The sequence below is a fragment of the Scomber japonicus genome, chromosome 6, assembly GCF_027409825.1.
Source record: "Scomber japonicus isolate fScoJap1 chromosome 6, fScoJap1.pri, whole genome shotgun sequence".
Taxonomy (NCBI): domain Eukaryota; kingdom Metazoa; phylum Chordata; class Actinopteri; order Scombriformes; family Scombridae; genus Scomber; species Scomber japonicus.
In genome coordinates this window covers 26075528-26090291 of record NC_070583.1, presented here as the reverse complement: position 1 = coordinate 26090291, position 14764 = coordinate 26075528, and the positions used below count along the sequence as shown (strand labels likewise).

Here is a 14764-nt window from a genome sequence, read left to right as displayed (position 1 = left end):
TCCTTGATCCTTGCCATCTTGCCTTCATCCCTCTATCCCCCAGTCTTCATCCTCATCCATCCCTGCTATCCCACTCTCTCCCTCCTTTCATCCTGTAAATCGGTGCAGATGCTGCAGCCAGGTGTCTGATGTGTTGATCTGGTTCTTTAAGCAGGTTAGATGGTCAGATAATTAGGACTTAACCCACTTCCCACTCTGTCAGGCTTATCTTGGAGTATAACTGTGTACAGTTAGACACACGTGCAGTCACATTTTCTCAAAGAAACGGGTTTGTGACCTCGGTGCTTTGTTAAGGACTGACAGACAGCAATAGAACTGCACAGTGATTGGCACAGTATAACCCAGGAAGACAAAAGACTTGTATTTATTGCCTTTGAACTGAGTTTATGACTCCTGCTCTCTGCATGGTAACAGCAGGATGAAAGTATGTCCACAGTGATTGCTTTCAGACAAGAAAGGGGGAAAAAAAGAGTGTAGAAACGATCCGTGGTGATATTTGGAGTGAACATTACCATGGAAGCAGAGGGAAGGGACTTTGGGAAATGGAGAGATGAGATAGAAAGAAAAACTCACCCACAAAAAAAGAGAAAAAAAAACATTGTTTGGGTGTCAGTGGAGAAGATATGGAAAGAGTGACAGAGCCTGCGGAGGTAAGCTGCAACAGCACTGACTAGAGATATAACAGGAGAGGAGTAGATGAGTTGTCTTCATGTGTTCAGAGAAGGAGGAGAGGAGGCCGGGTTAGAGAGAGAGAGAGAGAGAGAGAGAGAGAGAGAGAGTGTATGAACACTTGAGACATTGGGTTCATCTATATCTATCTGTCATATGACCTCAAATCATTATATTTAATGCCAGGAAATGGCAACGTATTTTTTTTTTCTCCCACAACCTTCTCTGGCTCATTCAGTTTTCTCCTTTCACTGCTTCTTACAAGTGAAAACATGGAAGAAATCTGAGATGAGTCTGGGATGCTGCAGATGAATGGCTTGTCAGCAATATATTATCTAACATTTGTACTCAGAACTTTTTGACTTTGTGACCTTGGACCGGCTAGCTCTCCCTGTTTGGCACCGAGTCAGGGGCGTGGGATGGAGGAAGGGAGGCATTATTTGCCCTGAAACAGCAGTAGGAATATTTGGAGAAAAAAAAAAAAGTTTAGTTGGTGTTATCCTCAAAGTGAAATGGATAGAGGTGAGGATACAGTTTCTCTGGCTCAGCTCTATCCCACAGCGGGGTGTGATAGTGTGTGTTTGATTGGCGATGCACTTTTCCTTTCTTTATCTCTGTTATCTGTGATTTATCTGTTTCAAGGCAGAAAGGACAAGCAGGTTACCGCCACTGTAGCCAACTATACCACTTGACAAATTGTGTGTGTGTGTGTGTGTGTGTGTGTGTGTGTGTGTGTGTGTGTGTGTATAGAAAACATCACACTTTGGGCACTACTTTTGAATGTTCTGCACCATTAATATGTTTTTAAGGCATACCTCCTCAATTGCTCTAATTTTAAAGTTAACTTTATGAGTTCAGCAGCCTCTTGCCTAGAGCTGCAACTAATCAGCATATTTATATTATCAAATAATCTGCAGATTATTTTCTCAGTTAATCAGTTAGTCTATAAAAGGTCACACAAAAAAAAAGACTGTTAAATTCCCTTAAATCCTAAAATAAGATTATCAAATATGTTGCTTTCTCTCAACCAAATCCTCATAACTAAGAAGATGAAACCAGTAGTTGTTATTTTTGGTTTAAAAATGATTTAGAAAACATGCTTCAGAATACATTCACGCCTCTGATCGTGTTTTTGACCAACTTTTAATCTGCAACCATCTTCATTTTTTCACCCGTTCTCCCTCTGCTCTTATCAGGCGGCTGCTGACTTTGCAAAGGCCCACCTGCCCGAGGCTCTCCGCCAGCAGCTACTGACCTATGAACGGGAGAGAGAGCGAGACAGAGAAAAGGACAAGGAGAAGGATGAGAAAAAGGAGAGGGGCGGCCCGTCCTATCCATCCATCCTGGAACAGCAGATCCTGACTTTGGACAGAGAAATGCTGGACAAGCTCTCCGCCACTTATAATGAAGCAGGTGTGTGTGTGTGGGTGTGGGTGTGTGTGAATGCACTATACACCACACAAAACTCTAAAAACATGTACACATAACTTAAATGTTCACATGCAAATGTTTCCATGTGTTTGCCTTTGTTCCAGTTTGAAAGGATTCTTCTTTCAGTGGGTCAGGCGATGTATATTCCTCACTGGCTCATTGAGTCATCTCAGTGTGTGACTACAATGTATCAGAGCGAATGCGTGACCACAAAACAAGACAGAAAAGGCCACATACTGATGGATGTTGCCCACAAGTGTTAGTCATTACTGGACACACACAAAAAGAAAGCACCACTTATTCCATCAGCAGTGTTTTTAAATGTCCCCTATACCGCTGCACGCAAACTATTATTTTCCACTCGTCTGTTTCACTTGACTGTAGTTGAATAGTGACTGTCAGCAGCCCCGGCCCTTGCTTATTCAGCTGTTTAAATACAAGCTGATCTTCACAAGGATTGTAGTAATTATCTCTGGAGGGAGGCCGTGAAGGGGAGGAGTGATGCAAGAGAGAGGGAGTGATGGATGCAGAGAGGTAGGAGAGGGGTCAGAGGAAGGGGATGTATGTGTGGAAGGAGGACATTTTGCATGTAAGAGCAATACAGCAAAAAGGGACAAGATAGCTGTACAGCAGGCACATGGAGAGCAATCAAAGGGAAAGAGCTGAGAGAAAAGGTAAGGAAAGACAAGAAAAGGACAAACGGAGAGCGAGAGTGAGGACATGCATACAAAGGGTGATGAAAAAGACCAATTCAGACAAAAACATCAAAGCATGAAGAGAGAGGGCAAAGACACAGACCATGGGGGAGAAGAGAAATGGAACAAAAAGTCCCACAGCAGAATCATAGATGTGGGGAAGGAAAATGAGAGGAAGCCGAGACCATATGTTAACCGTGCAGATTAAAATTTTCTTTTCTTTCTCCAGCAGGAACATTATTGGCTTATTTTGAATTCAGGGGAGTGAGTTGAAATATTGATTACAAGATGATTACATTGACTCGCTCTTGTGACGGGCTGCAAATTCAACAATGGAAGGTTCCTCAGTTTTTCTCTCCTGGTGCCCCTGATTAGACTAAAGCCATGTTAAGACAGACTACTGCTCTGCGGTGAAAGCTGATTTTTATTTATTAGAAATATCTCTGTGTTGACACAGTGGGAGTGCCAACACAGGCTATTCTTTAAAAAACAAGTTGTGCCGTGTTGAACTTTTTGCCACAAAGCAATGCAACGCACACACATTCAAGCCACAGTGAATTACCCTGCAGTGTAAACAGCTTTTTCTACTGTTTACATTGTAATTGACACAACCGATAAAAAGCCTTCAGAGACTCATAAAATCTCATCATATTATGAACTGCATTGTAGTGTATTGACATCCAAGTCTTCAAATTCATGAATCTATTTCTTAAACTTTTTAAACACAAGCCGGTGTTTGTTTCTGAATGTCTCTATACTTCAAACAAACTATTTGTAGGATCATGGTGATTGGCCAGGCATTCAGAGGTTAGCCAGTGAGAATATTTTGAACTACTCTCGCAAGCTACCTTTTTTCTGCTCTACCCACATCACTTTTAGTGTGAACAACTGAGTGCAAAAACCATGAACGCCTGCAAGGAAGGACCCAGAGTGTGGGCCTTTTATCCCCAATTATACGATTCGTTGCGTCCAAAACTCAAACTCAAAAGAGAGTTCTTGGAAGGAGATCAGGAAAGCCAGAAGGCTATGACAGAAGACTTTTGACCCCACCTTTAAGTCTGGCCTAGAGACTTTTTTTTTTTAGATGTTATCCGACTGAAATCTTAACTGTCTCGTCTGAGTGGTAAGCGCGTTTAAGACAAAATAAATTGAGAAGGGCTTTTGCTATCTTTCCTCCTAAGGACAGAAACAAGGGGACAGAGAATGTGGATTTTTACAATTTGATTATCGGTCTGGGCGGTGTGTGACTTAAATGAAAACCTGCACATAGACGAGACTCAAATGTGACTCACATGCAAGTTGGTTAGGAAGCCATTAGTATGAATGGGCCATTGAGAAGATCTGCAACAGTTGAACTAAGCAAGTAGAGAATAGGTCATGAGACACTGACTGTTTAAAAAAAAGGAGAATTAAAATCTCCAGACTCGCAGCGCCCTGTCTGGAGGCTGACAGCTCAGAAAAGGTTGACATGTACGGCATATATATATGTACTGCAGCTGCCTTACCTTTTGTTACACTGAACTTCTCTCGACCTCTTCATCCTTTTTTTTTTTTATCTTCATTGTCCTCCCCTTCAACGCTTCCCCCGCTGCAGATAAGCATCAGGTTGCTGATCTATGTTTCTCTCAAAAACAGCCAACAAGTAAATCTTCTCCTCTGATCCCTCCGTCTCTGTTTTTGAGCTTTGTGTAACCTGTTGCATCCAAATATTCTTCCAGCTCCCTGTCTGTCTGTCTGTCTGTCTGTATTTTTCTTTTATCCCTCTATATATTTCTATCATCTCTATTTGGACAGCACAGAAAGAAGGACTGGCACAGAGTTTATAGATTACTTTACAATCAAGCTCCATTACAATTGTCTAGTCCGAGGCAACAGACAGCTGGGGATTGAATTTGCTGCAGTATTAGTGCTAGTTTTCTTGTCAGCATCTCGGGGGGGGGGGGGGGGGGGGGGCTGCTGATCAGGTAATTGTTGTGCATTCTTGTCCGTGTATCTGATTCAACAATCACATCATTTAGGGTGCTTTCTCTTGTAATCAGGTGCCTAAATGAAGCTAGTAGGGAAGGAAGAGAGAGGGGAAAATAGAGATATACGCTCTCAGTTCAGTTCAGCTCACAGTCCCCGGGACACCAGCGTATCAGATTTATCCCCCCCTGTTCGTTCATCCCTCTGTTGTTTATCAGCGAACAAAAGCGCTTGAAAGGAAGATAAGGGAGATGGGACTTTGATGGAATGCCCAGGAGCTTAGAGTCTATTACAGAAGCGGTCTCCTTAATGCGGTATGGTATTCTGCTAGCTCTGACCTTTTATGTAGCTGCGTGACATGTCTCACAGCAAACACATTTGCACCTGCGTAAGCTCAGGTAAGTTTCAGTAGTGAATTATAGTGCACTAATCAGTAGTTGTAGGTGCAAGCAGCAATTCAGCTACAAAGGCTGGTAGTAGCTGTAATTATATCATCCTGTGTCGAGGTTTCTGTTTTACAAAGTGAGGTCAGGAAAGGTTGAGATTAGTTCATGGAAAAGTGTGCAGAAAAGTGGAAAGGGAAAACGATTTTGTAAACCTGAAATATGACCTCCTAGAAATCCAAATTAATGTTGTACAAGTCAGAAATCAAATCTACTGTGTATCGTATTCATGAAGTGTAAGTATCCCAGAATGCATTTCTCACCAAGGGACAGTTAGTAGCAGGGATTAAGCTGCTGCAATTTCACTTAATTTGGTTAAAAAATGTTCAGGTGGGAAAGTAACATTTTAAGTTCTCAGTATGTGGTCAGTTTATGCAATTAACGCCCTTTTGAGAAGACAGGATCTGTGTGCCATCGCCATGGTAACTTAAACTGAAATTACACTTTACTGTCAATGTCTGCACAGTACATGTGCACATCTAAATCTTTTATCTATAAAAAATGATTAATACATATGTTTTTGTTTCATTTATTCATATGCCAAGGATTTAAAATAGTCATGTAATGATATAATTAAGTACAATTAAAGTCTTTCTTAAATACATATAATATGGAATGAAATGAAGCAGTCAACATGATTTAAATTCCCTTTTGAAGATTAAACATTTGGATTGATGTTTACCATTGTCATCAGATCTTGGTAGTTGATCCAGGGATATGCAGTCTGGTGCTGACGGGATGTTTCCTGGCTGTGTTGGGTCACTGTCCAGTGGAATATCAGACTGCAACCCCGACAGAGAAACCTCTCCAATAATGGCTCCAATGCACTCATCCATGTCTGTTGTTTTGACAGTTTCCTGGCCCCCTCCTGTGGCTGTAATAGTACGCCTGGCAGCAGACGGTCGTGTTTTTCGCATCCATTTTCAGATCAAACCATTTATTTTCATTTTGCTTAGAGTTCTTTCTTCTGCACATACAGCTTTAATTGCGCTGGTGATCTCTTGCCGTGCTTTGTGCTTCTCTGGACCGGTGATCCCACTGCTCACAACTTGAAAATAAGATTCTTAAGAAAACTTCATTAAGTATAAGTTTCTATCTCTGCAGAAGAAAAGTTTTTTTCTTTTCTTTTTGCTGCCCTTAGATGGCCTTTTCTTTTCTTTCTTTTCTTCTTTTGTCTGAGTTTAACATTACCTGTCAAATTGCAGTAGCTTGTTGATTTGTGGTTTAAGTCTGCCTTTATATAGGTGTATTGGAGCGTTTCCTTATGCCATTTGAAAATTGCCTGGCATGTGCATCTAATCTAAGATCAAATGCAATTCATGCACATACTCTGGTGGGTAGGAACAGACTTGGTTGTCAGCGTACATTTTATGAATCCCACGTAGCATTTTCTTATTTTCCTCTTATCGCTTTGACCCCATGCATGCATCTGTAAAATAAGATGCATGCATGGGGTCCATTGTTCTTTTCTGTGAAGGGTCAGCTTACCTTAATAAAGTACTATACACTTCACTCTCCTTCAACTAAATGTTTGCTCACACCAAGTATAGTTGCATCAGTGTGATCAAATTCTGCAGCGAGTCCTCCTTTAGTTTGCTTTGTGGAGCAGAAAGAGCCCATTGGAACTACTGTGGCACCAAGTAGTAATACTCATATTACCATCTCAGTTGTGGAAACTAACTGATATCAGCTTTTTTTCCACTGTTGTCTAATATATTATTATTTCCAACTTTAATTGTAAATTATTTCATTATATTAGGAAATATTTTTTTAACCCAAACTGGACATGTTTGTGTTTTCAGTGTGGAAGTCATTAATTTAAACTCGGTTAGTGTGTGTCGCTCTGCGTTTCTCTAACCCGCAACACTTTATGTTAAAGAAAAGGTTTCAGAGGTATTATAGTCTTCTGGTGGACCCAGCCGCCAAATTAATTACAGCGTATGAAGGCGTACAATATAGTGTTGAAAATGAATGAAGCTTCTAGCCATCAATATTATATTACATTAGGATCAGACTTCATTGTATAAGGACTGAGATCATACAGCATGAGTCATTGGCACAAAAGGGCAAGACTCAAAAAGTGTGTATCAGCAGAATAGAGAAATACAAAATGCTGACTGAAATCAACTTAAAGACCAATGAAATACAACATACGCATATTTTTTTTATTCTATTTTAAATGTTTATTGATGTGCAGTATAATCAAAATAGAGGGAATACAGGGAAATGTGCAGCCTCAGGATATGAACATAATGTTGATGAAAGATTTGACAAAGACCAAATGTGTTTGGCAGGCTCTGACATCTGAGATATGATTGTTTTATATAACGGCGCAGATCATCAGCACAGTGGTTTTTGGAAGCTGACTTCCAAGTAGCAAATGTCTGAGTGAATTAGGGGCAGAAAAGTAAAGCAGTTGCTGCTCATAGCGACTAACTAATTACTGCAAGACCATCAGATAAAATGAAAAAAGGAATAAAGGAAAAACATAAAGAGATGGTGAGTTTTTTTGATGAATTATCTGTCCAATGCAAGCCTTTGCCTTTTCTTTGATGTTAGATTTAAGAGTGTGCTGTTTGACCTCAGCATGAAAAGTTTAATGAATTTATTCAGGATTTGTGTGTTTAAAGTTGTTTTAAAAAGTGTGTAAGGACTCGAGGAATGCAGCTTTTTACTTTTCTGCACCCACTGGGTTCTGTAAGATCAATAATGTTAAACCACAAGGTTGACTTTGTCAGTGTTGCCAAAACCAGCATGTATAATCAGGCTGCTGTGTCCCACAACTGTCCATAGGTGTGAAAAATGATGCTTCACCCATGACATCCATGACGTCATAAAAATTATGAAAGGGGGGAGGGAGAAAACACTGCGCAGAATCAGAAAATATTATTTTGGATGTCCTGTGTACATATGAACTACCTACACCCTTCCTCTCCTCTTACTCCAAAAGGCCAGCCCTGAGTGAGTAAACTAGTTATTTATGATAGAAACAAATCAATGGAGTAAGAATTGCACTTGGTAGAAATTATGGTCACCTGTAGCCTCAACACTATGCACACTATGCAAATGCAGAGTGTTCATTGTCTTTGTAAAGTAGTTAAAAATGATGTATGTAGTATGGCTTAAATTAGCACTGTAATAAATGTTAACAGTGCAAGTCCAAGGAGAGCAAGTAAAACAGGATGGCCGCGCTAAGGGGAAAAATTGAACTTTGTGGGTGGACTAATGGGCAGGTAGTCTTTTTTTTCTTTTCTTTTTTTTTTTTAGAAAGGCACACCGTGAGCTGGGGTGAGCAGTGTGGTGGCAGCCCTGCCCTCACATTTTTCACCTAAATGCCAGGCAGCCTGGTTAAAAACATAAATCCATTGGATGTAGTCCAGGCACACTTTTACTCTCCACATTCACTGAGAGCACAAACAGAGAATCTTTGCTTGTTCCGAGAGACTGAATCTGAAAAGTGCAATGATACAAATTAGGGTGAGGGACTATCCAGAACTGAGATGTTAATCTTATTGGAGTGTTGAAAGTGTGTCTGGCCAAGCTAAGGCAATAATTAGCATGAGCAAAGGGTGCATGCAGGCCATGGTGCCATTTTAATAGGGAATGCTGAATGTGTACTTGGCATTGCTAGGCTAATTGGGGAAGGGTGTGCTAGCAAGGCACCTCAGTCCATTATCTCTATCGCCATGGGAGCTAGATAAGGATAATTAGCTGGACAGCATGGCACATTGCAGCGGAAGCTATAGGCATGAGCTGCAGGATTAGGGATGCATACAATGATGAAACTAATGGAAATATATTTTTCTCAAACTGTGTAAAAGATTTAGTAAGTCATTTACAATTAAGTGGCATCCATATTCACTTCATTCTTCCTCACTGTGCTTGCAGCTGGAGCTCTTTCTTATCTTTCTGCCTCTTTTTTTTTCGCACATTTTTTTCTGTTTATCACTTTTTTTCTCAGCCAAAGCAGTAAATGGGAATAATAAAATCATTGTCCTGCTGAGAATTAATCTTTTATCCTTCTCTTTCCTCATATCTCTCTGCTTTTTTTTGTGTGGCACAAACTGTCAGTTAGTCAACATCACACCAAGATGTGGAAATTTAAAGGGAAGTTTCAAAAGTTAGCAGGTCATCCACATCATTCTTACGGTGGCATTTGTTTTAGCTTTTCTTCTGGGTTTGACTCCACTGTACGTCCCATTTTCTCTCCCCGTGTACCCCCACCCACTTTTCTCTCTTTCTCTGTACGGGTGGTCCAGGCCAGTAGGACCCCCTACTTTCTCCTCTCTTCTCTCCTGTGTTCCCATCTCATTCTCTCACTCTCTCTTTCCCTCCCTCTCCCTCTCCCTCTCTTCAGTTCTGTCTTTGGTCTGTGTGAGCAGATGGCCAAACAGGCAGATCTGTTCTTTCTCTACAGGACTTTGGATCTCACACAATAGGCCTCAGATTCTGCGTCCAGACTGTTCTGCCTCGCTGGGAAGCTAAACAAAAAGAGGAAGGAGAAGAAATGAAAGCGTTTTGGAGGGTCATACAAGGAAGAGAAGTTACTTCAGAGGGCTTTTGCATTGTTTGCACACAGCACAGTTTCATGCGTTTCACTTTACTGCAGGAATGATGTGTGTGTTTCTCCTTCGATTATTCATTTTTGTATTTATGAATATTGTATTATAATGATTTTTGCAACAATGTGATGAATATAAAATTACACATTCCATCCTAGAGGTTGTTTTTTCCCATAGTACCAAATCCAATTATGATTCTCTTCTTCTCTTTTGACTCTTTTCTACCTCTTTCTCCCCCACCCTCCCCTGCTCCATCTCTCTTTTTTTTCTATCTATATCTGGCCCCCTCTGCTTCCTCTGTTTCAGGTACTACATGTCTGGTGGCACTGCTGTCTGATAAGGAGTTGACGGTGGCCAACGTTGGAGACTCACGTGGAGTTCTTTGCGATAAAGACGGCAACGCCATCCCTCTATCGCACGATCACAAACCCTACCAGCTCAAAGAACGCAAGAGGATCAAGAAAGCTGGTGAGAAAACAGCTGCAGTCCAGACCAATAGACTTTTCTCCACTGATTCTGAGCAGCTCAACACAGCTTGAGGGAACATCAAAACTCAGATTGTTGTCAGGAAAAAAAAAATCCTTCTTATGATCAAAGCTTAGTACATTATCCTTTTTTTCACGTCTTGTGTCTCTGTACGGACATCAAAACCTAGTGACTGATAACACAGTCTGCTTCTTAAGTATTATGTTATCAAATGCAGCCAGACAGTGCACAGTATTTAAGGTGTATTTGTGGCCATAATTCTCCCTCCTGCTTTATCTACTCTCAGTTTGATGACAGGTTGCCACATTAGTTAGTTTGCGTGGTCAGTCATCAGGACAGCCCACTATCTCCATCTAATGGTCCATTTGGGTACTGAGAGAACCCCAACAGATTTTGTTTGCATTATGGTGCTGGTAATTTATTAATGCTTGCAATTATAAGATTGCACACATTGAGATTCCCTGCTGTACTTTGGGTGAGAGGTCCTTCAAATGTTTTATTAATAAATTCTTCTGTATTGAAATCACTAGTACAGTATACTAATTCAAACTCCTCATACAGTAGACTTATCATGTTACATTGATGTCAATCTGTGTCTGTCTTGTACAGATACATAGTAAGAAACACAGTTCCTTAAGAACAATAAATGATAGAGACTTTCTACTCAAAACACAGGAATCACCAGGTAGAGCTGATGAGCTGATTAGATGTTGGAGCACCTTGCTGTATACATTTGCATATTAATGAGGGAAACCTGATATTCTTTAAACTGTTGTAACTTCTAAATGCTGGTCATAAAAGTTTTGGTTATGGACCTTCGTTAATCTCCAACGATGAAAGGGGTCATGTCTTAAACATCTTAGACAATTATACCATCAGTTTTTATTCAAAGTATTGGCCTGATATGTTGAGTAATATTAGACTATTTACCTCATATTTCATTGATAATAATAAGCTCAGTTGTTGATATAAATCACTTATTTTGCATCACCTGGTCAGTATTTTCTATTTTCATCCTTCTATTTTATTCTGTGGAATCGAAGAACCAGTATTGGTCTCATTAGTTTTTTGTCATTTATTGATGATCTAATTGTCTGAGATGTTGTTGATTTGACTGAGTTTTTACAAAGATGTTCATATTATTCAGTCTGATCATTTGAAGGCATTAGTAATGCCTTTATTAGCTTGATTAATGTCCTCAGAAGCTAACTGCTTAGGTCAACACCTCAAAGTGCTTAAGAGAGACATTCAAATTGTTTTTACTATCAGTTGTATAGCATGTTTTACTGTATGTCAGAGCAGTAAGCTAAAGAGACAATAGCTACTAAATGTGATGCTGTAGAGGGCATAGAGTTCATATCATCTGTTTCTGTTTGGAAATTTGGAGGGTTTAGCTAACTTTAGTGCAGTTCATTATAGAAGGCCACACATAATGGGATTTTTAGGCTGACACACATATCTTACAGCCCTTAGTGGCCTGAACTCTGAACCTTGGTATTTTTAAAATCCAAGCTATAGCTTTGCCTCTAAGCAATGAGGAAATCGTCTTGACCTAGTATGGAAGTCTGCATGTAATCCAGTCATTTCCAGTACAATTCCCTGCTGAAGCCGTAGAGCACACACAGCTGTACTTGCAGGATGTGACATGAATTGAAACATATCCAATGTAAATAATATGTTCCATGAATGACTGAAAACATGTCAGCGGCTATTATCCGTATTATTTTTGGCAATTGCATGTGAACACAGAGTACATCAGCATAAGTGGATAAAACTAAACAGACATGTTGCCAGCTGTTTTGGGGAACATAAATAATGGCAGTTACATAGAAAACATTTGTTTTTCTTCTCTTTTTTTCGCCTTTGTGTTCCTCCACACTGGACTTTGTCATATCCTCTGTCTTCCTCACATTCCCTTTTTCTTCTTGTCCCTCCCACACATCCTACTCCTTGTTATATCATTTTCCAACCATCTCCCCTCTGGCTTTGTCTCCCTCTTCAGGTGGTTTCATCAGTTTCAATGGCTCATGGCGTGTACAGGGCATCTTGGCAATGTCCCGTTCTCTGGGCGATTACCCCCTGAAGAACCTCAACGTGGTCATTCCTGATCCTGACATCATGTCGTTTGACCTGAACAAGCTGCAGCCAGAGTTCATGATCCTGGCGTCAGATGGCCTGTGGGACACCTTCAGCAATGAAGAGGCAGTCCGCTTTATCAGGGACCGGCTGGACGAGCCTCATTTTGGCGCCAAGAGCATCGTCCTCCAGTCCTTCTATCGTGGTTGCCCTGACAACATCACTGTTATGGTGGTTAAGTTTAAAGGCAAGGCCAGTGAGCAGTAGACATCCGTCTACCACACACAGTATATATATGATGTTTAAATATAAGCAAGAATAGGCTTAAGATGAAAGTGTCAAAAACCAAGCCTGCAACTTTTTGAGCGAGAACTATTTCTATCACTGATATCTACAAAATTTAACCTTCAGTGCATCAAACCACAGCCTCCTTTACTTTTACTGCCGTAAAAGTGACATTTGTGACAAAATGTCTTTTCATTTAAGCTTAGCCATATCGTTCAGACACCATACTGCGATCTGGGTCACTGTTATGCAAATGAACAGATTTAGCTTTGTGTGGCTGTGGGTACGCCCATGAGTGTGCATACGTGTGTGTGCGTGCGCGTGTGTGCGTGTGCGTGCGTGTGCGTGTATGGGTGGGAGGGAGTGTCTGCGAGGAGAAAAGGAGATAGATGTCTATCTTTGTGTGATCAACGCACAAATGTCAAATTAAGAATTCATTGTCAATGAGACATTTAAAGTGTACATGATAGCATGGAGTTTCTCTTCCATATAATTTTGAATATATTGTCTTTCAATCAATGTCAGTGTGACCACTAATTTTCTATTTTTTGTTTCCTAACTCTATGTGTTTCAAAATTGTCCACTTGTATTGACGTCTACCAGGTGACCGCACTGAAAATTCCGTCATTGAACACATTGGGGGTTTATTTTTTTCCCTGGATCAAACATATGTCACTGGTGCAAATCGACATTATGAATTTATTCCCTTTTATACATTAGCAACACAACAAATAATATACCTATGCTTGTTCTAATGTCACCATACATATTGTACAGCAATAGAGCCGATTACATTGGAGGGTGAATGAAGTGTTTGTTGAGTTGCCCCATTTTATTATTTAGTTTTGAATGTCTTGAAACAATGGTTGACAGTCTCACATCTGTTATGAATGTTAACTTTTTGAAGCTGAGACTCCCATCCGATTACTCTGTTCTACCCCAACATATCAGAATCTATGTACTGCTGATAATGAGATATCTGTTGGATAATCTAATATCTTGTCAAAATGTAATAAAATGTCACTTTAAATTAAATAAAATATTAAAGCAATACATTTCCAGATAATAAATCATATTATGACACTGACTACAAATTATTGGCTGTTGTAAGAAAAGGTAATACATTGAGTGTAATAAATGAAGTAATAGTTGACAGTTATACTTTTAATATGATTACATAATCTGGAAATTAAAATAAACATTTTACATATGTTACCTATTGACATACTATTTATTAGATTGCCTGACCTTTTTTTATCATTTAGTGCCATCCACATTGAGTATAAAGATACTAAAACTGACAACTTACACTTACCATCTGTCAGGAGTCAGGACATGTCATGTCTTACATCCTGATGCAGATCACCTTCAGTTGGATCTAATTTCTCTGAACACAAAATATAACAAGCCTTTGAATGAAATGCGTTATTGTTGCCTTATGTTTTTAAACTGTTCGTCTCCTGTTCTGAAGTCTGCTGCCAAAACTACTTCTGTCTTCTTTTTTTAAATGTAACACCGTTGATCATGCCACGCACACTGCACAACCTCAGCGTCCTACCGCATCAACTCACATGTAGAATAGCATTGTTGAGAGAACGTCTCCAAGAGACATGATATTGTACGATGAATGTACATACTGTCGTCATATTCAGTCACCCGCCCCTTCTCCGTTTATACAGCAATGAAGAAAGCAATGCGCCTGTTCGTGGACTGTTTAACTTCAGAGATATATACCAGATAAAACTGTTTGTTTGTGCTTTTCAGTTGAACATTTTTCCTTGATAATGTACGTTACAGAATGTTTATGTGGCATTTGTACTTGTTTTGTTGACTTTAATAAACTGTAAAAAAGGAAAAAAAAGAAGAAATAAAGAATAATAACTCTGAATTTTAATGTAAATCAAGAAGGTAACATAACAATTATAAATGATCATATGAGTTTTCTCTGTGTTGTGGTTTATTTTTTCTCATTTGAAATAGAAATCTCACTTGACCTCACCTCGACTCCGACTTGATCCTTAAGTTTTGAGAAGCTTGTTTGTAGTCAGTTTATGCCACCTGCTGGGTGATCACAATATTAGAAGATCTTTACAGCAGTCCACATTCTTGACTGTTTACTAATCTGGTCAGTAGACCAATGTATCATATTACA

At 39.8% G+C, this 14764-nt stretch overlaps 1 protein-coding gene across 1 annotated transcript in view; it reads left to right on the top strand.

The window, feature by feature from the left end:
• ppm1lb (protein phosphatase, Mg2+/Mn2+ dependent, 1Lb) overlaps positions 1–14463 on the top strand; it is a 43676-nt gene extending 29213 nt beyond the window's left edge. The window contains exons 2-4 of the mRNA XM_053321449.1: positions 1866–2082; positions 10072–10233; positions 12254–14463. Coding sequence (XP_053177424.1) covers positions 1866–2082; positions 10072–10233; positions 12254–12594 — 720 coding nt within the window. The 3' untranslated portion in view covers positions 12595–14463. The remainder of the gene's footprint in view (positions 1–1865; positions 2083–10071; positions 10234–12253) is intronic.
• The last annotated feature ends 301 nt before the right edge of the window (positions 14464–14764 follow it).